Consider the following 25,721-nt stretch of genomic DNA (forward strand, 5'->3'; position numbering starts at 1 on the left):
GCTGCCTCAGAGTTTATTCAAATTATTGTCAAGAAAAAAACAAACAACTATTTTTGTCCAAGTATTAAGTCAAGTAAGTAAAATCTTTCTTAAGGTTAAAAGGATCACGCTGAGGACTGCAAACCATGCTGCGAACTTCTGTCAGCCACACACGTGGTTAGCATACGTCAGACGCATTGCGCGTCTGCGTACACGCTGGCCACGCCCACCCGCCTCAGTCCTTAGCCGCGCAGCTCCTGCCCAGAAATGGCGGCTCTTTTGGAATCGCTTCTGTCGAAGAAAGCGGATATTAATAGGGTCTTGGACTGGCTAAAGAATATTGAGGTTGGTCGGAAATGATTTTGAACCACATGGGTTGGACACGCTAGCAGCGCTTGCCCCCGTATAGCGTGTTTTGTGAGGTGACATGGCTCACAACTGATTGTAAACAAAACTTTTAGCTGGTAGAGCTAGCGAGCTAGGTTAGCTGTAGCTGGGATGGGATGGACTCCAGTTGAGACGCTACGTTGTCAACTTTCCTACCAGTCAAAAGAAAATTTAGGGTTAAAACAGATCATAACTTAGCATTGCTGCTTACCACTTTCATTATTACTATCTTAAGAGGGGTGTGCTGTATAGCAGATTGTGGTTAGCCAGGTGTTAGCTAGGTCAACAGGCTATTTTCTCCAGAAATGTCCGAAGCTGTCCAGCAAAACATTTACTGACCTAGTTACTCTCTATCTTGGGTTCATCGTGGATTAAATAGCGGCGTTCATGCGTGCTATTTCTATTTCTTTACTTATTACATTCTGTTTTCCAACATTTATATCTCTTTTCGACAGGATGGTGACTGCCTGGCACTCAGTGAGCATGGGGTGACAGTTCACAAGCAAGAATTTGTCCCATTTCTCTTAAACTTCCTGAGAGAGCAGAGCAGTAAAGCACTAACCCATGGCCCTGCCACGCCAGCCAAGACCCCCAGCCGCCCCAAACCTGCTGCACAGACACAGGGCTTCGCTGACAGGAGGGCTTGCAGGTCTGCTGGTGGTGGAGCTGGTTCTCGGAGTGCCAGCCGGGTCCAGCTGTTTTCTCCTGCCGCCACTGTGTCACCTGGAAGTGAATGCGATGCGTCTGGTCAGTCAGGGTCCCGAAGTCTGAGTGGGGTTACAGCCTTCAGCAGTCCCTCCTTTACTACATCATGGAGTCCTGCCTCCAGGCCTTTAGGCTCTGAGCGCCGCACTAGCCAGAGGATCAGTCTGGGGGACTACATGGTTTCTCCTCCTGACCTCCAACCCAGCCCCAACTTACAGTCACAGAAGAGTCGCAGGAGAAGCGGTGGCAGCATGCCGATGGGGGGACAAGGAAGACATGGGCGTGGAGGACATCACAGTGATGAGATTGGACGGTGGGAGAGTGGGAGGAGGTCAGGTAGAGGAGGAGGTGGAGGAGGAGGGCATGGTAGGATAAGTGAGCAGGTTTCACCTCCATCTGTGGGGCAGCTCAACTTCAGCAACTTGGAGGACTTCCCTCCTGTTGGGTCATCACCCATTTCACCTGCGTGAGTACACAAAACTCAGTTAAACAAAAGTTGCCACTGAGTCCATGATTGATTTTCAGATCTGTGTAACACTTATTTTCCTTCAGGGCATCCAAACCATCAAGAAGAATAAACCCAACACCAGTCAGTGCAGAGCGGCCGCAGTCCAAACCAAAGACCTGCTTCACCTCCACCCCATTCAGTAAACCTTCTACTCCCCCATTAGCTGTAGAGGTGCTTGAGGGGTCAGGGACAGTGGGCAGTCCTCTGAGCCTGCAGGAAGAGAGGGAGCTACTGAAGAGGGAAAAGTAAGTGCACACAAGGAATGATTCAATTTGTTCTGACACAAAAGTTGATGTTTTACTGAACCAGTTTGAGGAGTGAAAGAAAAAACATTTGACCTTGGCAGTGCTACATGCCTTCTACTGTGTGTCATTCTACATTATAGACAGGTAGTGTCTTGAATTCTAGAAGGATTTGTAGAAATGTAAGCTAGACTTCATAATTAATATTACATCTGCTCATTATGGTACCAGCACTCTTTTACACATTTCTCCGCATGTGACACAATATCAGATTTTTTTGGCTCCACTGCAGCATCTACTTGCTCTTCACCTCACTTGATCTCAGCTGTTTTATAGTTTGAACTCACTGCCTTTTAGGACAAAGCGTGCACAGCAGGTTGGCTCTCCTCTGCCGTCTGCTCTGGACCCTTGCACACCCACAAAGTCAGGGCTTCGGACGGGATCTAAAGTTACACCAGATCTGCAAACACCCTGTCCTGAACCAACCAAAGTCACCTTCTCTTTGGAACTGGATCTTCTGGCAGAGCTGTACTGTACCTGCATATCTGGTAAGTGACCACAAGGTGGTGCTCATGTACTAAGTGAAAAAACAGTAGAGGAAAAAATATGAATTAAATGTATTTGTTTGCATCACTTAAGATATTTAAAGGCATTTACAGAGTGTAAACAAATAGAATAAAAAAGATAATTAAGAAGTCAGGCTTAAAACATTAAAATATATAATTTGTTGTCCTAAAGTTGAAATGCTTTAGGAATAAATTAACAAAATAATTGTTTGATCATTGTTTGTGATTTTAAAGATCTCCAAAGATGAAGAAAATGAGTTTGTTTGTGTTTTCATGCCTTACAGAAAATCTTGTGCCAAACATTTTCCTGGAGCTTTTCTTTGTGATGCAGTTGCTAACGTCACAGTCTCCTCAGACTCATGATGATGATGATGAACAGGAAAGTTTGTGTGCAGCGAATTCAGGTGTGAAATTAGATTGTGTGTCACCTACATCATATAACATCAAGATCACGATTGTTATCTTCCGTTTGAATCGAAGATGACATTGAGCCCTTTTTTTCAATATATTTTCAGATGTGCTGGAGAGATGTTTCCTGAGAGAAGTACACAACTGTGTGTATTTTGCTGTGAAGGTTCTGGAGAATCAGTTTCAGTGAGTTATTTTACATATTGTGTCACAGTTTTAGGAGCAGTACACAGCTTTTCCCTAATTAAGAGACACTACTCCTCCAGTTTCCCTGAGCTGATTAATAACAATGTATTTTTGGCAGGTTGGTAGCTCATTTGGACAAGTGTACCTTGCGCCTACTGGCAGAGAACGAAAGGGTGGCATCTTTCTCTCCGGATCTCAGGGACCGTCTGACCCAGGCCCAGGACAGAAGCTCAGCCAAGGTAACACTTACATGCTTTGTTTTACAGCTACAAGCACTTATTATTGCATGAGTGTTACTGAATATAATTAAATATTGGCCCCATTACACCATGCTGTTTTTCAGACAGTACCTGTATAGTATTTACATATTTATTACATTGTGTACTTAATGTGTAGAGCTGCATCATTTGGTGGATTAACTGATTAGTTGATTGACATTAAATTAAAGTAATTTGATAGTTAGTTAACGATCTGTCATTTTTCATGCCAAAATACCAAATATTTGACTGTTCCAACTTCTCAATTTTTTACCTTGAGCTCTACAATTCTGTCACCAGCATTTGCAAGCTTTTTTCTTTTCTTTTAATTTTCCGATGCTTTGTAGACCAAACGATTTATCAATTAAATGAGAAAACAATCATCAGATTAATCGATAATAAACATAATCTTTAGATGCAGCCCTATTAATGAATAAATCTACTGTTTATGCCACTTTCTTTGCTCCTTAGAGTCCTTGTTTTAATTCATCACTGAAACTGATCGGTTTTACTTGTTTATCTGTTTTTATTTCCCGTATCTGCTCCAGCTTTCTCCGTCAGTTTCCACTTTCATCCACTCAGTCCCGTTCCAGCCTGCTACTGACAACCGGTCCAACTTCAGTAGCGACAAGGCCTTCCACACCTTTAAAAAACAGAGGTATACCACAGTTTCTTTGTTCTTTTGGAAAGCTGCTTTCTCACTTCATGTCCAGTAAAAAAAAAAACACCTCTGTGGCAGTTAAAGTTTGGAACAGATTGTTTCAAACGTCTTGACTTGGAGAGGCTGCGCACTTCACTAAACTGCTGAACTAGACTTTATCATCACTTGCACTTTTGCTTTTGATGTTTGTGCACTTTTCTCAGAGACATTTTCTATGAGGTGTTAAGAGAATGGGAGGACTTTCACAAGGAACCAGGGTGGAACTTTGACGCTGCTCTCGGGAGTCGGATAAGGCAAGTCCAATAAACCTTTTACATTTTTTGGTCCAGGTGTAATTTGAAATTTAAAAAATAGATTCTATCTGATCTGCTTTTGTCCTATGCATTTCATTGTTCCATCGTCTTCTTTTTTTTTTTTAAGAGGAATGATGAGTCAGCTGACCTCTGCAGGAAACCACTCCCATTTTGCCCGTCTGTTCCTGAAGCAGCTTGTTCAGGTAGACTGCGGCTCCTCATTCACTCTACACTGAAGATCTTAACACATACTTTAAATGTGTGTGAAATTTATCTACTGTGATTACATTTCAAGACAAAGACCTCACCAACCTCCTGATGTTATCTTCCCATCCACGAGACATTTCTCCTTTAAGCAGAAGTCTGGCATATTGCACACGGTAGGCACAATGAATCCACTTTTTTTTCAGATGTGTAAAGGCCCCCGTGTTAACAGCTCTCCTGGGGATACTCCCGACGCTGACCTGCTAGGCATGCTGGGAGCCGACAGCCTGGGGCGTCTGAAGCGTCTTGAGGAGCGTCTCATTCAGCCTCATGGAGTCGTTGGCCCCTGCCCTCCTCCATCCTTTCCTGGTCACCAGGAGTTCTTCAGAGACTTCCTGCAGATAGCTAGCTGGTAAGGCAATAAGTCCAATTACACTATATCACAGCAAAAATCAAAAGTTGATATATAGCATTAAACATATAAGTTATTTTCAGATCTACTTAACCTGACAAACCAGTCAGGGTTCAATATCAGGTTCATGAAAGGTTTTTTTTAGTGTTTTTTATCCTCTATTTATCAGTAATCCAAAATTGCTTTGATACTTACTTATTAGTTCCTTTTCGTAATGGCAGTAATTTTACTTTCTGAGCAAGTTGTTTTTCATTTGGCAGAAATCCTTTTTGAACCAAATGAAACAGTTTCCGTGACAGCAGCTGAGAGCCGTTGGTGTTAAAACAGTGTCTGTTGTCTCTCTGTGATCTAACACGTCTTACATATTGTGTACCAGCTGCCAGCTGAACCAGCACCTGCAGGACAGCCTGTGTCAGCAGCTCCTCCAGCTGGATGAGGTGTCCATCCTGAGCCCTCCTGCTTCCACTGGGGAGGGAGAGGAGGAGGGAGACGGGGACATGGAGCAGCAGGTATACTATCAGGGGCCGACAAAGTAATGAAATGTCAGCATCACCGATTTTTGCTTCAAGTGGCCTGTCAGTTTGGATCAAGCAGGTTTCACAACCATTTTTTTCCCCAAGCTTTTTTACAGTAGGCCGAAGATTTCAGCGTGGATAGTCTGTAAAATTACAATCACGCCAGACTAAGACCAATCTGACTGACATGCTGTTAATTATCATCCAAACCTTTGTCTCTCCATCCACCTCATCAGGATGAGAAGCAGCGCTTCACCTCCGTGCTGCTCCTCGCTCGTCTCTTGGCTAAGTTTCTGGGATTCATTTCCTTTCTGCCTTACCAAACATCTGAGAGACCATCGCGGGAGATACAGGAAGCCGCTATAGCCCTGCGCAGCAAGGTGGGAAAAAAAGTTGTATCTCATTATAAAAACTCCTTTTTGTGGCGGTGCAGCTATAAAAGCATATTTGCTGACAGGCATTTAATTTAATGAACCTCCTGCAGAGTGTTCCCGTCCTGGATGTGTGTGCGGTGCTGAGTAACAGCATGAGAAGGAGGCGCACCATCCTGACTGTGCCCTGGCTGGTGGAGTTCCTCTCCATGCTGGACTGCGTTGGTCCTCTGCTGCTCTGCTATAGAACTGCATTGGGCACATTGCTTCTCCTGTACAGGTCTGTCTCCATCTCTGCATCTATTCAGCTAGCAAAGAGTGTTTTTGCTTCAGCTTATCATTAAGTAGTAAATGTTGATTGCACACTGCACTGCTACTTTTCTGTTCATATTCTTCGCTAAATAGTGTTTTTCCATTTTTGTAACCTTAATATTAAGATATGAAATGTAACTTTAGCAAACTAACCTGAAAACTAATAATAATTCATGTGTCTAAAGAACCTCATAGAAACAACCTTTTTTTTTTTTTTTTAAATTCAACTTTTTATTTGGAAAAGCAGATGGTACAGAACTTCACTTCTCGATACAATTTAATGTCCACATCAGCGTTGTGGATGCAGGATCGTTAAATGCTAATCCAGGTTTTTAATAACGTAACGGAACAAATATGTCTCCAATCATTCACATCAGGAAAAGAAGAAGAAAAAAAAAAAAACACATTAAAGTGTGTATGTTAACACAAACCAAAACAAGAATGTATGGCATGACAACCTTTCATATGACAATCAAATTCAATTCACAGAGGTTACAGGTTTTATATATTCTGTCCATTTTGACCAGATCTTGAAAAAAGATTCCCTTTGGCCTTTGAGGGTGAATGTCAATTTCTCCAATGTGTAAATATCCTGTACAATATTGATCCATTCTTCAATTGTAGGTGCTTCGGGTTTTAACCAGTTTCTAGTGGTCGTCTTTTTGCCTGCAGCCAAAAGCGTTAACAGCAGTTTATCTTTCCGGGTCCAGTTATCAACTGAAATGTCTCCTAAGTACAGAGCTTCAAACTTACAAGGGATTTTTTTAGTAAAAATATTATCGATATGTTCACTCAGCTGCTCCCAGAATGATTTGATCACTGGACAGTCCCAGAAAATATGGTAGTGATTTGCATTATTTGTCCCACAGAGTCTCCAGCAGGTGCCTCCACTACCCTGATGTTATTTCTGGGCAGGAGTCACAAAAAATCGAACAATGTTCTTCCAACAAAATTCCCTCCATGTGTTGGAACTTGAGATTGTCCATTGTAATTTGCAGATCTTTTCCGAGCTTTCAGTTGAAATAAGTAAATTTCTATCTTTTTCCCATTTATTTCTAATATGGTTTGTGTCACCCTGTTTAGATAGTAGAATACCATTATATAGCCTGGAAACAACTTTAGTGCATGAGCCTGACTTTAACAAGGACAGAAACACATTAAAAAATCCTGGTTCTGCTGAATCCCAAGTTTTCTGTATATTCTGATTAAAATAGGTTCTAACCTGTAGGTATCTGTAGAAATCGTCCTTTTCCAGCCCATTAGACCTCAGAAAGAAACGACGTTTTTTTTCTTTCTTTTTGTCTGACGCTGGAAAATGGGGTTAAATATTACTTTTGTGTCTTTTGAAGGAGAATGCTGCTGGGCAGATGTGGAGAAATGTGTTACCTGAACAAGCTGCTGATGGTGTCTGTGTTGGGTTGGCTTTTCCAGGTGAGACATGACGTGTGGATGTTATGTGTTATTTGTATATAATTGTAGGAAAAAACTTACTGTGCTCACTTCTGTGTTCGTCTTAAAGTCATATTCATTTTTATCGTTCAGTTACATGTTATTAAACTTGGTGTATTGAACTTGTGTAGATCCCAGTGATTCCTGAGGACATTTTCTTCACCAATGAGTTCACTGAGGTGGCCAAGCTGGAGGACAGCAGCAAGACTGCTGCAGGGCTTGTAAGTAAAATATTCAGTCAAGTAGCTGTTTGTCCATAAAATGACCGCTGCGGGTTTTTCATTTATACGGAGGGATTTCTTGTTATTTTGTAGGATTGCATTCCACTGGTGGATCAGCAGCTTCTCTATACATGTTGTCCATTTCTTGGTGAGTGGAATTTGGATTGGAAAAATGTTTTACATGTATATTATAAAGTAGGATTGTGACAGGAAGAGGAAAAAGGCTGTTAATCCGGAGCCGGATTGCTTACAACACATTGAGTCTATATAAGTTCACAAATGGGCCTGCACAAAGTAACCTGCACCTGTTTTATCGGTCCAGGTGAGTTCCGTAAGCTCCTGGCTGCCTTTGTGTCCGGAAGCACGGCCAAGAGTGGAGGGATCATCCGCAAGATCACTCCCACTTCTGCTGAGCCGAGGGATACGCCAGCTGCACACAGGTCGCAGCAGAAACTACAGGTGAGTCAGCAGGAGAGGTCGTGAAGTGAAATGTGGAATGACATCGCTGAGTTGCCTGTGCATGAGCGTTTAAACCAATCGCTTAAATGTGACAGGTGGACCTGGAGCAGGCCTTCTTTCACAACCAGCCTCCCTCGCTGCGCCGCACCGTGGAGTTTGTAGCTGAGAGAGTCGGATCCAACGCCGTCAAGCATATGAAGTTGGTATCAGAGCGGAGGGGGTCGGTTGGGTCTGAGAGCTGCACAGAAGCAGTCATGGATGTCTGAATTTCCAAGTCACAAACTTCTAAATCAGCTGTATCTTTTACACTTGTTTGTTTGACTTTCACCAGCCTTCCACCAAATTATGTTTTAGAATTGAAAAGGACTTTCAGAATAGCAATCAATCAGCCTGCTGCTTTGGTTGGTTGCCTACCTAAGGGGCTAGTGACCGTTAAACAGTCTGAATTTACAAGCACTTGGATGGTGGCTGATGTGAATCCACCACCCAGGGTAGATGTATTTTATAGATGTGTGTATCAAAGCTCCATGTTTAATGAAATCTGTACATTATGTATGGGATTTTTGTCTGTGTACATATGTTCGTGTCTTCACATCACTCAACAGGGCCACATTAGTGAGTGAGCTGGTGGAGCGAGGTGAGAAGATGCTGAGAGATGGACTGGAGTCTGCCAACTCAAACCCTTCAAAACTGAATGACTCCATCTGCGCTCAGTTGTGTGTCGCGGGATTGGAGGCCCTGGCCAAAGCCACCAGGTAAAACAGTCTCCTTTCCAAGCAGCCAGGAAAACTTTTAACTTTTGGTGCAAAGTCTGGAGAATTTGGAAAATGCCTCATTTTACTTGTTATGCTTTCGAGGTTTGGAATATGCTTGAATTTAAATACACCCCTTGGATTTTTGGGATTTTCAACATACTCTGGTGTTTCGTCTACATGATCACTTGTTTAACCAAACATATTTTAATATTTGAAGCCAAACAATCCTGTGGTGATATTTGTTGTCCTGGAGTTGAAATTAGCGAACATTGAATAACCACCATCGTAACATACAATCAAAGTTAATATGAACAGCTGGTAAAATAAACAGCTGACAATATATGTTGATTGCTGTGGGTATAAAGGAATTCTGCAAACTTACAGTTGCTTTTATACTAACAGTTTAGATGTGATGATAAAGGCTTTGAGAGTCTAGAAATTGTTGTTTGAGGTACCTTGAAAGTGCTTGAATTTTACTACTACTACTTTAAAGAAGCTGTATGAACCCTGTAGGCTTTTACCAGGTTCCTTTTTAACAGCCTATAGGCATGTATGAGTGAACGGCCATTTGATTGTTGGAAAAAGATTTTTCTTTTGTTTTGAGGCAAAAGAAACTGCTCATCGCGCACCGTTAGCATTTCACTGCACTTCTTTGTGGTAATGTTTTCTCTGTTTAATGTGGTTTTGCAGATTCTGCTGTGAGAAGAGTCCTGAGGCCATACGAATCCTGCTCCCCGATGAGACCTCCCCTGCCGTAAGTCCTGTAAAGATCACCATGCAAAAATGGTGGTATGGTGCCATGTCCAAATAATTCCCAAAGCACAACTAACAAAGTTTGTCACACGGCACTTTACAGAGCCATGTTTTCGACTCACTCTCTCCCTGCAGGTCCTGACCACATCTGAAAACATAACCAAACGTCTCGCAACAGAGAAAGCCTGCAGCTGGCTCTCTGCCAACATCACAGGTAGCTGGTTCATGCACCATACTTGTGCTTTTGAGCGTTTCTGTGTATATTAAATTTAAATCATGCACTCTAAATTGATTGTTTCCATTTCCCAAAGCAGGGCACAGTCTGCAGTCCGCACCCCTTTCAGTGTGACATTAAAATATGAAACTTGTCTGAGATGTGCAACCAATGAGATATTATTGTCCTTGTGGCTTGTTATTTGTATTCCAATTTTTTCTGCGAATATGCCTTATAATTTGAAAGCAGACATACTTGGAATGATTATTGAGATGAATTATTCATGTGAAGTAACCCTAATATAGGGAGGCACAGATCCACCTTTTTTCTGTGGATTATGATTCTTCAACTCTGGATATCTGCAGAAACCAAATAGTGACGTGATACCAGGCCTCTCTTTTTCACAGCAATATAATAATTATCAGAATTTGAACTCTTTTATAGATATACAGCAGCATGAAGCCAGCAATTTCTGTGATACTAAGACGCCTCCAGAAACACTGAATTTATGACAACATTGACAAAAAACCCTAACATTATCAGTAATGATCTTGTGTATTGGATCAGTGGGTCCCTGTTTCACGTTGCTGCAAGCTGATTTTTATGCTGCAGTGATTGATAGGAACTGATTAAATTCTGCAAGCACACAGTAAAACCTTGTAAGGATACCTGATGCTGTATGTACTGAACATGCTTAAACATGTAAAAACACTAGTATAACTGTCTTTAAAAGCTCTCAGTGCTGCTGGGATTGCTACAGAACATCTTTGCCATTGTAGATGAAGAGAAAAGAAAAACCAGTGCTGTGATTTAAGGCACCCCGAGGACATCCATCTGAGATTTACTTTCTGTTTTCTCACCATCAGCCCTGATAAGACGGGAGTGGAAGAGCAGGTGTGATCGCGTGATGAAGGCTGTGGGAAGCCCAGTGCCTCCAGACTCGGGGGATTTGGAGGGGGCTGTGATTGAGCTGGTCACCCCGGAGCAGTCGACTACTCCCAAGAGGAAACGAGGAAGTGAGAGAGTTGCGTTCTGCCCTCCACACTGCAGCCACAGCGCTTCATTGCCCTCTGACGTCCTCATTGAGATGAAGGTATGCCTCCATTTTTGACTCAATTAAAAACACTACAGAGAAAATATGCTTAATGTTTGACTTCATCAAGGTCTCAACTATTCTGAATTTGATGGGACAGGAGCAACAAAAGACTGGGAAAGATGTGGAACGCTCCAAAAACACCTGTTTGGATCATTCCACAGGTAAACAGGTTGATTGGTAACAGGTGATAGTATCATGATTGGGTATGAAAGGAGCATCCTGGAAAGGCTCAGTCGCTCACAAGCGAGAATGGAGCGGGGTTCACCACTCTGTGAACACATGATTGTATAAAGGAGATTTCTACACGGGCTCAGGAACACTTCATAAAACCGCTGTTGGTCAACAGTTTGTTTTGAAATGGTTGCGTTCTGTTTTTATTTACGTTTTGCTCGGCATCCCAACTTTTTTGGAATCGGGGTTGTAGAAATAACGTCTTGCATCTTCAAAGTATAAACCGTACTTCTTGCTGAAGTAAAGATGAAAGATGCCTGTCTGAACCACTACTTAAATTTAACTTTTAATGTAGGAGTTGCTGAGCATTGCAGTAGGCCCCAGGGCTGACGAGGAGCTGCCGACTGGCTCTCAGATCAAAACGCTGCTGCAGAGAGTGGGAGACACTCTGGCCTGCAGAAAGGTACACAAGATACTCGTGTGCAACAGAACAACACTTGTGATGGATTTACTGCTTTTTGCCAGTTTTCATCACGCTCTGTTCTCCTTATCTCTGCTCTTAGTTTTCAACTGTGTTGTCAGATCAGATGCTACTGAACTCTACTGTCCTGTTGGCCTGCAAACTGGGTAAGAGAGTCCAGGCTGTGAATAATAGACTCTTAATTTCTCCATGACATGCAATGTGATAACTGCAAGCGTAATTCCCATAAGTGCCACTGTGTCCTAAACAATGTTATTTAAAGTCTAGGTAATGTAGTGTGTAACAGACCTGAGTGCCTGTTGTGTGTATCTGCTCAGTGTCTGCAGAGCTGCCCGTGCTGTCTCTATCAGGGCGCAGTGGAGGTGACGGGGTTGTTGTGGGTCCTGGTTCAGGGTCAGAGCCTCCTGTCAGAGCGCTGCTGGAGCAGCTTGCTGAGCTGTGGGAAGGAGACTGCTGTTCCCCCACACCCCTCCACCTGCTCTTCGCCCCACTCACCGTCACAGCTGTGCTGAAGGCCGGCGACGCTGAGGTATGTCTACTACTGCTGCCGTGACTGACACAGAAGTCTCACTATTTCTGTCTTTTATTCCTATTTGTTTAGAGGATATTTGCCTCAAATACCTCACAACATACTGTTTGTGTGCTTGGCCCTCTATAGACTGTAGGTCAAGGCTTTAAAGCAACAGGTGTGCAAATATTACTAATTTAAAATGCTACAAAACACCTCTATAATATATGAAACTTGAATTTTGTACAGATATTTTGGACTCAGTTATATTCGTTTTTTCTTGAGATTTTTACTTTATTTCCTACTTTGGATAATTAGGGTTAGGGGCAGGAGCTTTTTTGCCTTAATTGGACAGCTGATAGAGTAGTCCTGACAACCAGGAAAGAAGGGAAGAAAGAGAGCTTCATGAACCATTTGGCCACCAGCTAGCTCCAGCATTTCACATCCTGTTTCATTTCTTCGCTGTTTTGCTCAGCTTTGCCTGGCCTGAATTCTCCTATCCAGATGTTTGATGACATGTTTTGTTAAATTCAACCTTTTCGGTGACTGTTAATTTCTTTGAAAGTTGTTTGACTCTATCGTCTTTAACCTTTTGTAACCTTTTTAGTGGAACAACTACCTGTTCCTGGTTAGAAGGCTGGTTGACAGAGGAGTCCTGAGCGAGGAGGAGGTCATATCTCATTGGAAGAAGTTAACAAGCTTGGCCTTGCCAGCGGTGAGGGTTCGCTGCGTTCTTGTCATCATTTATTCCTTGGCAATTATTTCTTTTCCTGGCGATTTGACCTCTTTTGAATCTTTTCCCCTCTCTCTCGCACTCACTTTGTTCTCTCATTTCTGTGTCATTTCAGAAGCTGATAGAAAATTTTCAGCTGCAGTCACAGAGCATTAAACCTCCCTTGCCTCTGGCTGAGCTGCAAAGCCGCATGGACATGCTGCAGGTCTCTCAACAGACAGTAGAGGGAGCTACGTGACAGCTGTGATACTGCCCAGTGTCCCACAGCATCTTTTGTGTGATCGCCACAGTGTTTTATGCCACATCTGTCAATGTGTTCTGTTCAAGAAAGAGACCGTTCTGGATGACTTCTTGTTGTTGACCATTTTTCGAGTTGCCACTGCGCAGCCCGTCAAAGCTGCTCCACAGTCAGCCTCAGCACTTTGCAAGCTTCAGACTTTTGTTCTGCACCTGTGAAGTGACAGCAGCCTTTCGTGAATCCCTCTGCCCTTTTGCTAAGACACATTGAGAACCAGAAAGCCCTGCCAGTCAGAAGTAGCCAGGGACCATGCCATCTCACACCTATGGTCTGTTCAGCCTTCCTACAAGCAAACCTGGTTGATGATTGTACTTGAAGGGAAATGCTATTAGATGAAGCATTTCAAACACTCAAGAGCTTAGAAAAGAGTTCGCAAAGACACGAGAAGGGGCAGCACTGTGCAACTTCAGACCTCGGCTCATTAAAACATAACTGTGGGCCCAATTTTTACATAAAGTAATCCTTCAAACAAGCCATAGTTTGTCAGAAAACACTTGCCACAAATGAGCTGAAAAATGTAGGTGTTTTTGTTGGATTTTAGAGCCACCAGAAGAAATAAATGTTTTGATTTTAATGCAGCACTTTCACACACTGCCTTTGACCGCCACAACTAGTGACTGCACGTGCATTTCATGAATGCGAGACTGCATATGGGTTGTTTATGTTCATGTTGAACGAGCGCCGTACTCCCTGCTGCTTTTAAATTGAAATATTTTATATATTGCCACAAAGTTGAAAAATCTAACAATAAAGATGTATTCTGGTTAAAGTGTGGCATGTTGTCGTCATTGTTGTGCAGATTTGAGAGTTTCATAGTGACTAGAAAAATCACATTGTGACCAAGGCCAGGATCTTATAGATATACAGCCCACAAATAAGAGTAAATATAAAATAAAGTGTAATCCCAAGTTTAACGCTTTAAACAGCAGGGGATTTAAATAATAACAGACATGCAAAAAAAAAAAAAAAAAAATGAATATGGCGTAGGAGGGGAGTATCCAGCAGCATCCCCTCCCTCTCTGTCCTGCAGGAAGTTTCAGCTCTCGAGTTTTGGAGCGACGCGGCGGGCGGTTGAACCCGCGACCAGCCGCGCGAGATGACTTGAACAGCGGATAGCAGAAGAGTTTCCTCGCGCACTAACTTTTATCGGAGTAAAATGCCAGAAGGCTCGATGTGCTCACACGGGAAACATTATCTTACACCGGCTCCGAGTTAGGCAACTGCTGAGTTGAGTGTGAAATCCTCCTAAAAGGCAACATGGCAAACGTTAAAGTTGCCGTACGAGTCCGTCCTCCCAACGCAAGGTAAGTTCTGATGTTAGCTAGCGTTAATTGTCTCTGCTAGCTAATGTACGGCTAATTAAACGACTTGATAAATTAACGTTATTTGACCGACTTTATTGCTGTTGCTTCCATGTAGTGAGACTGCTGTTGCCAGCCATGGGACTTTGGCTGCTGTTTTGATTCTAGTAACATCCAAAACATTACGCGTCTCATGTTGCGTTTTGTATTAGCACTATTGTCCATTTTGCTTTGTGATAAGTCATAACAGAAGCGTTAAGCTAGCTGGTTAGCTAACTTAGCCGATAAAACTGTGCAGTGGTGCACATGGTGAATAATGACAACTGTGGCTGTCAGTGCTGTTGTCTGACTAAGCATCGTGTGTGTGTGTGTGTGTGTGTGTGTGTGCGCGCGCACGTGCGGTGCTGAGTAATGTACCAAACATTGGAGCTAGGTTGGCTTTAAATGTAGCTGCAGCCAATTCTCTATACACAGCAAACATTAAGCTAATGGTGTACAGTTAGAAATTTAATTGTGATGTATTCAAAACAGCTATGCCGTCTTTGTGCATGACTGCTCTCGGGATGAAAAAGTTTTAGTCAATGTTTTTAAAACTGAAGTAATCCTGTACAGAAATAATGGAAACACCATCACAAGTTACATAATGTTTTAACTTAAGAGATCAAGAAATGCCTTAATTTCCAATTCTCTCATTTTGTTTGCCATCCGCTTTAAGGTTTCAAAAGTCATTAGAGCTCCAAGAAATAGTTGATTAATCAATGAGTCAATCAACAGATTTTCATAATCGACCGTTTGCCTTAGCTATTTGCAGGCACCAGTATTGAACATTATCTGGTGCCTGCTTCTCAAATGGCATGATCTGCCGGTTGAATTGTGCACCATTTTATGCACATTTCCCCAGAATTCATCCTGGTATTGGCACCTTTGTTTTCCTGAGCAGAAAATGTCTAGCGGACCGGTCCAACAGTGGGTTTAAGAGTTTAATTTCATAACAAAGGAAAGAAGATGAAGTCAACTGATGTTGTCTAGGTCTGCATGTAGTTCACATCAAATAATCAACAATATCAGCCATGTTTCTAAGTGAAACATTCCCTTTATTCAGTGAGAAGCTTTTATGGGTTAAAGTTTTTCCCTCTGTTTTACAGTGCTGTGAAATCTGCTGTTGTAGTAGCAGAGTTACATGGGGAGGTTGTAAAGTTACTTTGCTCCGCTGGAGCACCCCTTTACATTAATGTTTAAATTGCTACAAGATGGTGAATAACAGATCTTCAGGGTCTTTGGATATAGTACATATAAACTCTGTGGAGGTACATTGAATTGCATTGAACTCCAGCAGGATGTTTTGCAGGGGTATTTAATCTGAAGGCCACTACAGTACCGTAACAAAGCATTATTCAGGCTCTGAAGGGCTTGACAATGATGCTTTCAGCCAGTCTTCCTGGTGTTTTGCATAACAAAAGAATTTCTTATACATAATGGTAACTATGATGCAAATCTGTGCTTCCTCATTTCTGGTTCTGACAGTCACACTATCGTCTCCTCTTAAATTTTTTTTAAGTGAAGGATGTATTTCCTTACTTATATATTTGAATAAGGGCCTGCTGTGTGACAGAGATAACATTAACACCAGGCTGGTCAGCTGCATTCCTCATTCAGCCAGGCGTAGAAGTGTGTTGCTTTGTTTTAGTTGGCCATTGGGATTCATTTGCCCCCCCCCCCCCCCCTTTAGAATGCAAGCAGCCTCTCACATGTGCGAAAAACATGTCAGCCCATTTGTGAAATTACTTGTCTCAGGCTTGTATTAAAACACATTTTTATGAGGTTTACTGTTTTCCATCCCCCAACCTCCTTTCCTCCATGCTAGTTTGAGCCTGAGATTGAAGGTTGGTGGTTTTGGGTTGGGCCATTGCTGGGGTTGGCAAAATGAGTCCCGCGTGGTGAAGCACAGGGAGAGAGGTCAGCCCCCTAACCCACCACAAAGACGGAGTGTTTGCACTACAGGCAGTATTCGCCGTCATTATCGCTCCTGGAGATCGAAATTCTCTCAGCTCCATGTCGCGATTGCCTCCAGTTTCCCGTGTGTTGCATCAGATGTGCTCAGACCAGCTGCTGAAGCACACATAGCCGAGTTGACCTTGTTTTACACACATGTGAGGAGACACACTGGTCTGCATTATACACTCACACAACAGTTGTGCATGCTGTCCATTTGCCCGAGCCGCCTCATCAGAGGAAGTCTCTGGAGTGTCTGAGGGTCTGTTTTCATTTGAATCTGGTTGCGATTTCATGGATCTCACATACACACACACACACACACACACACACACACACACACACACACACACACACACACAGATTCTTTGTGTTAACTGTCATGTGATGGCCTCAAGTCAAGTGGAACCAGCCTAAATGTATCTGGACACCCTCTCAGTTATAACTGCATCAGCAAAAATAGGATTTTAAACCTATTTAAATCTGTCCGTATGGTGTTGAATCCAAAGTGAAACCTCTGTTAAATCTCTGTTCAGTTTGCCTTTGGAGTAGGAGACAGTGATCAATACTGATAGCGCCCCTTAGATCTACTCCTCTTGACTGGAAGCTTGTGCTAATGTTTTGTCCGATCTGATCTCTCATGTCGCGTAAACATTAATAATATTTATTTACACGTCCAAATATGGATGTTTACTAAGCTGACTGGAGTAGTCTTTCTCTTCTTGCTTACAGGGAAAGCGCAGATGGAGGAAGACTAGCTGTACAGGTGGAGGACAAGTTTGTGAAGATCCGAAATGTAAAGGTGAGTATTCTAGTAAAAAAATATCTCGACTGCTGCACAGTTGCATCCAATATGGAATCCGTATTTGTGTTCTTTTTAGAATTGGGAGTAGTGTGTAGATGGTATCTGTCAGGATGTTTACAGCCTTGGATCAGCCTTTTCCTGCTTGATGTCACTGTTGTTTATTATATTTGTTGAGTTCATGTACACACACACACACACACACACACACACACACACACACACACACACACTGACTGGGAGACCCTTCCTGTCAAACACATGCTCTGACACTGCACACCAGTACAAACAGCAACACAACTACAACATACTTCAGATACTCCGAGAGTCTGAAAAGAGACAATACAAGATAATAACTACCCAAAAATAATACAATGCACAATAGCTTTGTTGTTAAATTAGTTGATTTAACAGGTAATCTGGTAACAGGTCTTATTAGTAATATTCCTATTTTAAAGACAAGAAGAGTGAGCCATGTTGATTTATACTGTATGCTGATTGAAAAAGGTAATTTTTGGTTTGTTTTTTCCTTACGTCATTAATTTCTGTTTTTAAAGAGGGTCTGCAGATTTGGAAACAATTATTGTGTGAGCTATGCAGTCTTGTAAGCTGACACTGTTACCAACCTGCTGTGTCACATGACTGAGTAGACCTGTCTGATTAGTTGAGCTGCATTGCCTGCAGACAGCCTGGTGCTGTCTCTACACTTTCAGTGTGTAACATGTTAAACTATTTCTTTTGCTGTTTTTGCATTAGCTGACATCGAAGTGATTAAAACTCTGTGTATGTGAAGCATCTAGCTTGAAGATGCAAAAGCCTGCTTGAGAATCGTATATCGAAAGGTCTGCACTTTGTGTACAAATTTTACAAACTGACAGAAATATAAAAGAAATTTAGCTTGGAATTAACTTCAACACTCACATTTAGTAACAACATAGTCCCACGCTTTGTTGATGAGATTGGCAGTTACAGAATTGCTCCTTTCGTTTACATTTGGATTTTTAAATGCTGACGTATAGAGGGGAGTTGGGTGGGGGAGGAGAAAATCTGTTACAAATGATGTGACAGAGAGAAACCACATATGGCCTCCCTCTACCATGGAAAAGGACCAAGACTGCAAGGCTCATGCGGGTCTCATGGGAATAATTATTTTTGGAAAGTGGGACAGTTTTGGAGGATCTAAGACAGAAAGAAAATAAGCTGTGGATTTTAAAGGACAATAAACATAAGGCTAGCCAACAAACACCAAGTAATACAAGCTATAAAGACCTACTGAACTTAATTAAAAAGCATTAAACAAGAAGAAGAGTATTTTTTTTTACTACTAGTCAGTTTTCTCTAACTGCCGTAGTTTTAAAACACAAGCTTTTATCAGAGGATGAAGCTCTGTTAGCGAGGAGAGTTGCCAGTGGCCGGTGTTGCTATTGGCTAATCCTGTACACTACATGGCCATTGTTGAATTTCTTAAAAGTGCAGAGGGGTTAAACCCTCCTGCTTTCAGGCAAGCCAATTGCTGTGAACAAAATTGATGCCCAGAGCTCAGTGTGGCCTAATGCTGCAGTCAGAGAAAGGAAAAGCTATTTACACAGATGTTTGAGTGGATTCATCATTTGAATAATGATTTTGTTCTTTGGTCTGAAGTACAACAGTGACTAAAGGACTCTCTTCCCAGCCCTCTCCGAGGCATCAATCTACTGCTGAAGTGTCCTTTAGCGAGACATTTCACCCTCTCCAGCTTCAGTGATGCTGTTTCTGCAACTGTACCCACACTTGCCAAATGTAAACATGATACCCTGAAAATTTTCAGTGCAATTGCAATGGAGTCTGACAGTAAAACAAAATCGCACATGCCAAAAACTAATGGGAAATGTCAGGTTTTGGTGTCCGTCTTCAGAATTAAAGAGAGAGGGCTTAAGAATAACCATTCTTGGTGCTCTGTGACTCAATACTTTGACACTGATAATATGATGGGATACACATGAAACATGTACACAGGTTAACCTGAACAAGTAGTGTGCACAGATGAATGTTTTTGATGTGTACCAATTTTCATGCACGTTTTTCACAAAGAGGAGATCATTACTTAAATTCAAAGCTGTTTAACCTGGCTAAAACAACCAACTAATATAATATATTAGTATAAGTATAATGCCCAGCTCTGTTAACAGTCATGGAGGGTGACATCCTTTAAAAGATCAGCCCCAGGAGCCACTTTCTCCATTGATGTTTACCTCAGCAGACCAAGATTTAATGCAGCGGAAAGACGTGTTGTGTTTAGAGTAAGGTGTTCAACTCTAGTGCTAACAAACCGGTTGTAGACAACACCTCTAAGAAAAAGAAACAATACAAAACAGACAAACAAAAACGCTGAAATACATAGAACGTTGCAAGTGGAAGATGACAGTATCAGAGAGAGCGATGTGGTTCTCCAGGTTGAATGCATTGATTTAGAAGAAGCGTTTCCATGCTCGGCTGTTTTCAAGTGCAACCGTTGTGCCTGGACAAGCCCAAATGCTGCTTTGCTGTCTTTCCTCCGTTCAGGATTCACAGTTAGCAGAAAGGTGTTTAGTGTTAATGCAGTGAAGCGACTAAAGAACTGGAGCAGGAGTGAACGTGTTGCTAATGAATGGAAACAGCTTGCTTGCAATTCCACCCCATAGCGGTCCCGTAAACAGAAGCTATAGTACCTGATTTTCACAACCAGGACTTTTTTTCTATCGCTCCTTTTTCTTTTTGCTCAACGTTTTATGTTATTAAATGTAAGCACATGTTGTCTTTCTACTTTCAGTATGCAGTCTAATACTGTATCAGTGTCGATTCAGTATTGTAAGACAAATTCCTGTTTATTTATTCTTCTTAACCAATCAAGTGATCATGCTGTCTTCCTTGTTTTGTTATTTAATGATGTTGATTGTTACTGGTTCAAATCAAATAAAAAAAGGAGTGTAAAATATCAACCTTATGTGCTTTACTCTTCTTTTTTTCCTCTCTGAAGCTGGATGGACGTGCAGATGGTGCTGTGGATTCAAGGGAGAAGCTTCTGGAGTTTTGTTTTGACTACTGCTACTGGTCGGTGGACCCTGCAGACCCTCACTATGCATCGCAGGAGGAGGTAAAGACTGACTGTGTTTACGTAAACTGGAATGTCCAGCTATCGACCACGACTCGAAATACGTCAGCGTTAAAATGTTAGGGTTTTAACACGGGTTGCTCACTGCAGTAGTCCCACAATTTTCCCATTTACATGCTATAAGACATGGCCTGAATAATGCCTGAAAAGGCCCCACCACGGTCTACATACAGTATTCAGCCTCAAACCCACTTATCCTCTGATGTTGTTATTGTGGTTCATGCTTGTGGTTATCTTCATGGAAATATGGCAAAATAAACAGTGTAGACTGATTCTCTTACACATACACAAGTAGATTCTGACAGGAGAACCAGCACAAAGAGGGTTCCCCCGTGGAAAGAAAATGAAGATTTTCTGTTAAGATGGCAGTTTCTAAATTTGAGCATTGAATACTGGAATATTGCCGTCAGTAATAGTATATTAAGTGAGATTAGTCAATGGTCTATGTCCTCAAAGGATCTGGTTTGACATCTAGCCATACCTAAAGATTTTCCTTGTTTCTGTTACATGTTACGTGCCCTCTCGTGAGTGGACACCAAGTGCGTGCCAGTCCAGGCTTTTTGCCACAAGTTGACACTAGACAAACACAAGATCTGTACCGAGCAAAGAGCCCAGAGGAAACGGTGTCCTTGTAAACAAACCACAACAAGAGCGGTGTGTATGTTGTGTTGTATGCTTTTACACAGATGGCCACTCGGGGGATATGATATCAGCTCCATCTGTTATCCAGAAGTCTCTTTTCCTCAGACATGGCTTGGCTGAAGTCAGCTCGCTTTTCATGTCCCGGCTTTGATTGGACGATTAGATATCTTTGTGTTGCTTTGATTGGAGGGTGTTGCAGCAACATGAGACGGGCTCCAGATCAAGAGGAAGTGGTGCCCAGTTCCATTACAGGAAATCTGTCCAAAACCTATTCATACATATAGTTCTTTTTTTTTAGATTAGCTGTCTTGTTATTAATTTCTAATTCCATCAAGTTTTCATTGTTCAGCACAATAGCTGCACCCTTTAGGTTTTCAGTTAAATCTTCTATCTTTTTACCACAGAGGTTCTCCGCTCTGCCACTCCCTCACTGCCTGTCTTCCTCTTGTCAGAGCTGCCTTTGTATGTGTTTGAGAAAGACAGGGCTGTGATGACGGCCTACACGCTGCGCAGAGCAACAGACAACACAACACTTCTTCGTCTCTTTTTTGCCCTCTCTGGCTCTGGTTCCTCAGCAGAATCATGTCCAGTCACAGTGGCCTGGTTGCCACAAGACATTCCTCTGTTGACCCGTGGTGGGCGAAAGGACGCCACTGAAGGACAGAGCTGCTGGATTTAAATCTGACCTCTTTTCCTGCCCCAGAATCCAAAGAATAGCCCCTTTAACAAACCACGTTAGCCGTTTGCTGATCGCATCACAGTTGAAAATATTTGAATTGGTCGTTTCTCTGGTGGATCTAAAGCCACAGTGCCTGACGTGGAAAGCAGAAAATGCTGTGTTTGTGCTGTAGGCCAGCAAGCCAGATTAATGGATCAACAGTGGCAGGTGGACTCTATAATTCAAGAGCCACTCTTAACTGTTTTACCAGACAAATTGCTCTTTAGAACAGAGAAGAGCCTGTCTCAGTGGCAGGTTGAGTAGGTACATTTGTTATCCATAACCAAAATTTTAGGACAACATTGGGACTAATTTCCCAGTCTGTTGTATCGCCTCATTTCACTGAGTGGCATTACATTTAGTTAATTGCTCTCAAGTGAGGTTATAGATTCAGTTTCTCCCTTATCTGGCATCCTACCGCATGCATTTTTAACACATTAATGAGGTGAAGCTGTTTTTGCTCTGGATTTTCTCATGGTTTCCTCTTTAAAAATATATTTTGGCATGCTTTTCTTTTTTTAAGAGCAGGAAGAGAGGGACTTGCTCTGAATTTGCCTTGCACTGTTGTCCCCATGAGACTGAGACAATCTGAGCCCGTGGTGGAATGAGACAAGGGCAAAGCGGATCTTAACTCCTACTTTTCCAGTGCAGCACTATCCCACCACCCAGGGCCCCTCAGAGACTGGCCGCCCAGCCCCTCTACCTACCACTGTGCCGTTTGCATGCATCACAGATAGTTTACACCAGATCCATTTGCTGGTATCTGTCCCCAGCGGAGAGAGCAGACAGTAATGTGGTATCTTAAAGTATATGTTGGCGTGCAAACGTGGTTGCTTTCTTGTCACTGAGGCCTCCCCACAAGAAAAAAAGCTTGTCTTACAGGAAGGAAGGCACAGTTTTTAAGTTGTGTTTTTGGGTGAAAAAACCTTCTAGAAGAAGGTTGAGCAGAAAGGAGGGAGGAGGACTCTGCCAGGTGAGAAGAAGTATGTTTTTGAAAGGGAACCATAATCCATAATGGGAGCCAGCTGTTGACTTAATGCAGGAGAGGACTGGGACTATTGGTGTAAATGCTGCCTTTGTTTTGGGCTTAGATATTGAGCTAATAAATAGTTTTTTCCCACTATTTAATAGCAAAAACCCCTCAGCTTGCTCATTGCTTCTGACAGTGTGAAGCATTGGGAGTGGAAAGTGAAAAAGGCAGAGGATATAGGCAGGGAATGCAAGAGAAACTGATTAGGGACGAAGAGAAAGTGGCAATGTGAATTCCTTGGGTGGAGGAGGAGCAGGAGGAGGGGAGGACAGGAGGGGAAATGGGCAGGGGGTCCACTGTGCCTCTGCAGCCCCTAGCTCTCGCCTGCCAAACTCACAGCTGCCTCTCAAAATGATTTTTCGCAGTTAAATTTCAGGGCAAAGACGTCACTGCTAAAGATTTGTCTCAGAGCACAATGCTGTTTTTTATTGCCAAAAGGAGTCGGCTTGCTGGGGTTTTTCCCTCTCCTCCTCCTCCTCCTCCTCCTCTTCCTCCTCCTCCTCCTCCTCCTCTCTCTCTGTGCCTCTGTCGATGCAGTTTGTGATTCGATTAAGCCTGCAGTCTTTCTAGGTCTGTGTGTCAGTGGTGCTGCAGACTGAAAGAATAGTTTCTCTGTGTAAGAATCCTCCACACACACACGTGAGCATTTACTCCCCCTCAACACAGTCCAGTCCAGTTCGGCCTGGTTTGAATGAACGTCAAACAGGACACCAAATAAACAACATGCCGTCAACAAAGAAATATCAGACTACGCCATATGGATACAGGAAAAGCACCTGTGATTTATGCACCGACATTTTGTTTTTGTCAGTGAAGGCAGAGGATAAGAGGAGTTGTAATAAAAGACTGAAGACTGAAAGTGATTAGATAGCTGAAAGGTGCATGTAGTAGCTTTTAGACAGACGAGCAGAGCCTGCACATTATTACTCATTAGGACAACATAACTGGCAAGCTGGGTTCCAGGTTGGAGCATTTTTAACAGTTTCCTGCTATTTTTCCCCCCTTTATAGATACATATACTTAAATTAAACAAATCTGGCATGTCATGACAATTTTTCGATGCACATCCAGAAGCAGCATTTTTGATATTGTTAAAATATAAAACAAATTTAAAGGATTTTTTGCAGTGTATGCACTGACCTTTGTCAGTGTATGTGCTGTGTGAGTTGTGCCATCGCCTTGCAACAGAAATAGTAATGCATGTCAATTAAAAACAAAATTTAAACGGAGATAGACAGTTGGCCAAGTATTTGTTTAATCACACCTGATATCAACCAAGATGTTTTCTCCGTATCACTCAGCCCTAGTTTTAATAATCATGGCCTAACAGACGGGGGTGAGTTCTCAAATCAGCCACCACTCAAAATATATCAAATAGTGAAAGAATAGTAGTTGAGTTCACTCAGACTCTAGTGATATTGTATTCCCCAGCGAAGGAACCTATACCACCCCCTGTACCTTATGGATATCACACAAGGCTCCCATCAGTCTGAAGGCTGCAGAAGTCATTTCCAGCCTGCTATGAAGAGTGTGACATGCAGCTCCACTCTGCAGGGCAGTGCTTTGGGAAGGAGCAACAAATCCCCAAACTCTCTCCTGATATGGTTTTATTTATTTGTTTCAAGTCTAGCCTTTGCCCCGGTCTCAGTTGAAACAAGAGCATACACTGAAAAATGGAGTGCACTGCCAGAGAGCCCAATGCCTTCTTTTTTTACTTGACTTTCCTGTCCGCTGTTCCTCTTTTTCCCACTGTCCTTCATTCCCAGAGAAGAAGAACAGCCTATCTGCTTGGCCTGCTCATCTCTGTCTCTCCCTCCTCCCTCTGCTGCAGCCTCCCAGCCCCTTCATGCTAATTTGACCTACAAATTCTGTCCAAGTGTGACAAACGAGAGCGTTGCTGAACTCCGGCCAAACAGCTTCCTCTCTGTCTCTTCTAACTGTATGTGACTCAGTCTCCCTGTTTGTGTCCTCCCTCCCTAGCTGTGGTTCTTTCTTCGCAAACCTCCCTCTTTCACCTCTGATTCTCTCAATCAGATTCCAAGCGGGAAGTCAGGACGAGGATCTCCAGTGATTTTTTTCTTCCTCTGTGTCTAAAGAAAAGCATTTAGCTTTTGCTCAAGGCCCAGCTGTTGTGTTTGTGTAACCTAGTTGGAGAGCGTGGGACGGGAACCGAGGGACCCTCACTTCATCTGCAGCTGTCCAGTCCTGGACATGGAGAGTTTGGGAGAAAGTTGCATCTCCTTTTGCATTTATTGTCTTCCTTGCAGTCTCATGTATTTGCATCAAGCTCAGAGACGTCTTCCCAGAGAGAGCGGCTGTGGAGGGAAAATTCATCTTGGTCCTCTTGGTTGCGTCAAACCTGGCAAAAGCACTGAGAAGCTGGAGTTTTTAAATGTGGCAAAGTGCTTCACTTCGCTTGTCTGGCCTTTTGCCAACGCCCTTGACGACATCTTGCACACATTTACACACACACACATGCACATACATGCACACTACACATAAATACTTCTCCAGGGTTTAGTGTAGAGCAGGCCACATAAAACCAGACCAGAAATTGGCGTTTTCCACAGCCAGTGATTACAGGACTTAACTCATTACAGAAGCATTACACCATCACTTTTTTACTCTTGTCAGCCTGTCTTTAGTATTCTGTCTTTCTCTTTCACTATTGCCACTCTTACTCTACATTTCTCACCCACTTTGCTGCCGTCCTCCGCTTTTTTTCTGTTACCAGGCCACCAACTAGGCTACTACTTTAGAAAAAAAAAAGAGTGTTTCCCATGTTTCAAAACCAACATGGAATGGAACACAGTTTTTATCGTGGTCTCCATTGCTGGCATGAAAACCAGCTGTTTTTTCAGGAGGTCTCATTTTCTTCAGAGAGGTCTGGTCCAACTTAGACACACACGCAACATTTGAACTTTCCCTTTGAGACCTGTTGCCAAAGAAAGATTTTGCAAGA

At 42.6% G+C, this 25,721-nt stretch overlaps 2 protein-coding genes across 2 annotated transcripts in view; both read left to right on the top strand.

Annotated features, from left to right (window-relative positions):
- Positions 1 to 231: 231 nt before the first annotated feature.
- On the top strand, positions 232 to 13,902 carry cdan1 (codanin 1). The gene is made up of 28 exons (XM_041953546.1): positions 232 to 324; positions 822 to 1,537; positions 1,624 to 1,824; positions 2,179 to 2,369; positions 2,672 to 2,791; positions 2,903 to 2,981; positions 3,100 to 3,220; positions 3,787 to 3,896; positions 4,103 to 4,192; positions 4,320 to 4,395; positions 4,603 to 4,808; positions 5,185 to 5,317; positions 5,560 to 5,703; positions 5,808 to 5,974; positions 7,356 to 7,437; positions 7,587 to 7,676; positions 7,770 to 7,824; positions 7,999 to 8,135; positions 8,231 to 8,334; positions 8,741 to 8,890; positions 9,581 to 9,644; positions 9,779 to 9,857; positions 10,724 to 10,950; positions 11,480 to 11,587; positions 11,688 to 11,751; positions 11,923 to 12,134; positions 12,721 to 12,828; positions 12,962 to 13,902. Exons 1-28 carry the CDS (start codon positions 247 to 249, stop codon positions 13,082 to 13,084), a joined length of 4,035 nt encoding a protein of 1,344 aa, XP_041809480.1. The 5' UTR covers positions 232 to 246; the 3' UTR covers positions 13,085 to 13,902.
- Positions 13,903 to 14,250: 348 nt separating this feature from the next.
- The window catches only part of stard9 (StAR-related lipid transfer (START) domain containing 9), a 40,845-nt gene continuing 29,374 nt past the window's right edge, over positions 14,251 to 25,721 (top strand). Inside the window, exons 1-3 of the mRNA XM_041953993.1 lie at positions 14,251 to 14,448; positions 17,170 to 17,239; positions 20,235 to 20,351. Of these exons, the coding sequence (XP_041809927.1) occupies positions 14,402 to 14,448; positions 17,170 to 17,239; positions 20,235 to 20,351 (234 nt within the window). The 5' untranslated portion in view covers positions 14,251 to 14,401. The remainder of the gene's footprint in view (positions 14,449 to 17,169; positions 17,240 to 20,234; positions 20,352 to 25,721) is intronic.

The sequence above is a fragment of the Chelmon rostratus genome, chromosome 15 (genome assembly GCF_017976325.1).
Source record: "Chelmon rostratus isolate fCheRos1 chromosome 15, fCheRos1.pri, whole genome shotgun sequence".
In the NCBI taxonomy this organism is placed as follows: domain Eukaryota; kingdom Metazoa; phylum Chordata; class Actinopteri; order Chaetodontiformes; family Chaetodontidae; genus Chelmon; species Chelmon rostratus.

Bases quoted from the DNA above. Each gene is read 5' to 3' on its own strand.
- cdan1 (XM_041953546.1), top strand. From the start codon at position 247: ATGGCGGCTCTTTTGGAATCGCTTCTGTCGAAGAAAGCGGATATTAAT. The intron at 8,335-8,740 runs GTTGGTATCAGA...ATCACTCAACAG, and splicing joins AACGCCGTCAAGCATATGAA to GGCCACATTAGTGAGTGAGC. The intron at 12,829-12,961 runs GTGAGGGTTCGC...GTGTCATTTCAG, and splicing joins CAAGCTTGGCCTTGCCAGCG to AAGCTGATAGAAAATTTTCA.